A 3,019-nucleotide genomic window follows, 5' to 3' on the forward strand; every position below is an offset into this window, starting at 1 on the left:
CAACCTTTCCCTGATAATATGCTTCCTTCCCTCTATCTCCATAGATGACATATTTCTCTTCCCTTCCCCTCCTCATCCCTTTTGACTACCGTATGGAGTCTTTGCTTCTTTTCACTCCTAAACTCAAAGGATTTCTCTCTACTTTCACATCATTTACTTTCCTATTGATTCCCAGCAAGATGGTTTGTAACCCATCTATTCCTCTGATGAACCAGCAGTGTTGAAAGCCACAAAAAAATTTCTTAAGGGTTAAATTCAATGGACATTGACTCTCCGACCTCATGCCTACTCAGTACTTTGTTAGGCCCAAATACTTTTTTCTCTTGTCTTTCTTTTCTTTTTCTTATCCTTGGCTCACTGCAAACTCTGTCTCCCAGGTTCAAGCGATCCTTCTGCCTCAGCCCCCCAGTAACTGGGATTACAGACACATGCCACTATACCCAGCTAATTTTTTTATTTTTAGTAGAGACAGGGTTTCGCCATGTTGGCCAGGCTGGTCTTGAACTCCGGACCTCAAATGATCACCCACCTCAGCTTCCCAAAGTGCTGGGATTACAGACGTGAGCCACCGTGACCGGCCTTCTTCTTCTTTTTATTTTTATTTTTGGTCAGCATGTTGTTTTAGCAAAAGTTGTATTTCTTCACTTCAGGCACTCACCTGTATCTTCAAACATTACTGCCTGACCACGAGGACATGTGCACATTTATAATGATGCATAGACTATTGTGAATCTCTCTTGACCTCTCTCCCTCTAGTTCCCACTCTTCTTCCCAAAGATAATTTATGGTCATCTAGCTCTTTTCATATCTATAAATTTATCATCCAACTTATAATTCACTCTAATAACATCAAATATTCTGTCCAAGCAATTATCCTAATTTTGACATTTTCAGTCTTTACTGCTGAAATCCCAGTTTTAGATTGCCGACTAATTTCCAGTATGAACTCTATGGTGGCATGCAAGGTATTGCTTCTGATGAAAGACTTTGCCACATACATCACATTTATATTGTTTCTCTCTTGAATGGGTTACGTGATGTCTCCTTAAGTGTGAGCTATAATTAAAGGCTTTGCCACACTCATTACATTGGAAAGGTTTTTCTCTCGTGTACTTCCTGTATTTGTGTGAATAATGAAGAATGGAGGAAATTCTTCCCATACTTATTAGAAATATGGGTTTTGAGCCTACAAGAAATTATTTGGGATGTTGAAGCTGAGGAAGCATCATTGATAGACTGGTCCACTTGATTACCAATTTTCCATTCAGTCTGAAATATGTGCAGTTCAGGCAGATGCAAATGAAAGCTTAATCCAAGCTGGTCTTTAATAGGCTTGTTTCCAGCATGACTTTGATTATGTCGGTCTGTACTACCAGTTAACTCTTTGATTTCTGTCATGGGTGCTTCATGGCCATTTCTTTCAATTTCTTGCCACTGAAACTGAAAGTCATGAATATCTTTCTCAATTTCTGGGAAGCAAAAATCTCCAATGTGATAATTTTCATGTCTTTCCAACGTCCCTGTGTGGAACACTTCCGTATTGCCTTGCCCTGTTGATGAGAACTCCATCATGGATTTTAAAGAGCTACCCACAGACTCCAGGTTCCTGTAGTTCTCCAACATCACTTCCCTGTATAAAGCCCTCTGCATAGGGTTCAGGCATTTCCACTCCTCCACTGAGAATTCTATAGCCACATCCCTGAAAGTCAAGTGTCCCTGAGGAAGAGCTATCCCTGGCTCCTTTTCTTTGCTCTTGTTGGTGGCTTCCTTACATAACATGAGTCTTTGGAAATCAATCCCAGACGTCTCAATTTGTACTCAGTTGAGAAAGAGGGGCCAGAATTTCCAGGTCTGTGGGGACCCCACTTCCCTGGTATAGCAGCACCAGAGAACTCAAGACCCTTTCTTTTATGAGTCCTTTATTGCTTACTCATTTATGCTTCTTTAGTTACTAAATCTGATGAAGAAGGAAGCCAAGATTTAAGGCACTGGAGGACATATCACTGGCTAGTGACAAGGCTGTTAAATAACATCAAGGTTCTTGATGTTCACATTTAGTATTCTTTTCCCTAGCTAGGTGCAGTGGCTCACACCTGTAATCCCAACACTTCGGGAGGCGAAGGTGGGGGATCACTTGAGTTCAGGACTTTGAGACCAGCCTGGGCAACAGAGCAAGACACCATCTCTACAAAAAAATTTAAAATTAGTCAGGCATGGTAGTGCATATCTGTAGTTCCAGCTACTTGGGAGGCTGAGATGGGAGGATCACTTGAACCCTGATATTCAGGACTGCAGTGAGTTATGGTCACACCACTGTACTCCAGCCTGGGCTACAGAGACTCTGTCTAAATAAATAAATAAGAAAAATAAAACAGTATTCTTTCAATTGAGTCAGTTTGCAATCCTGACAAGAGAATTTACTGCATTTTATCATAGGGCTCTGTGATGTAATGGTGAGCACTCTGGACTCTGAATCCAGAGAATTTACTGCATTCATGCAGTATTTTCTAATCCAAACAGTTTAGTAAGCAATATTGTCCTGAATATTAACATAATTTTAGGATGCTGAAAGAGTTCATTCAACTGACCAAAACATTAAGCATTAAACTAAAAAGCAAATTTACAAAGAAAAGGTAGATTTTATTTTTAAAAATAATTCCTAAAAATGTTCAATTTGAATCTAAGGAGACTTCGAGAATGTAGTAGTGATGAGGATTCTGATTCTAGCTAACATTCCTTGATGATGGATTTCATCTCATCTTCACAGCATCCCCATGAGGTATGTATGTATTATTAGGCCTGTTTATTGATAGATAAATGGAGGTTTATGAACATTAAGTAACTTGGACAAGGTCATGTAGTTAGATCCAGAGCTATAACCTAGGTCACCTGGCCTGATTCCAAACCTTGTGTTCTCAATTGAGAGGAAATGTGTGGGCCAAATTATTCTGGATTTCTCAGAAACTCTGCAGTTCACCGCATTGTTTCCTGATATTTTTTAAATGCCGGCAAATCTTTT

General features: G+C 39.8%; 1 protein-coding gene across 1 annotated transcript; it reads right to left on the reverse strand.

The window, feature by feature from the left end:
* Positions 1-1,083: 1,083 nt before the first annotated feature.
* LOC139362179 (putative protein ZNF321) lies at positions 1,084-1,779 on the reverse strand. Its single transcript, XM_071092660.1, has one exon. It carries the CDS (start codon positions 1,777-1,779, stop codon positions 1,084-1,086), a length of 696 nt encoding a protein of 231 aa, XP_070948761.1.
* Positions 1,780-3,019: the final 1,240 nt, after the last annotated feature.

This window comes from Macaca nemestrina, chromosome 3, assembly GCF_043159975.1.
Source record: "Macaca nemestrina isolate mMacNem1 chromosome 3, mMacNem.hap1, whole genome shotgun sequence".
NCBI lineage: Eukaryota > Metazoa > Chordata > Mammalia > Primates > Cercopithecidae > Macaca > Macaca nemestrina.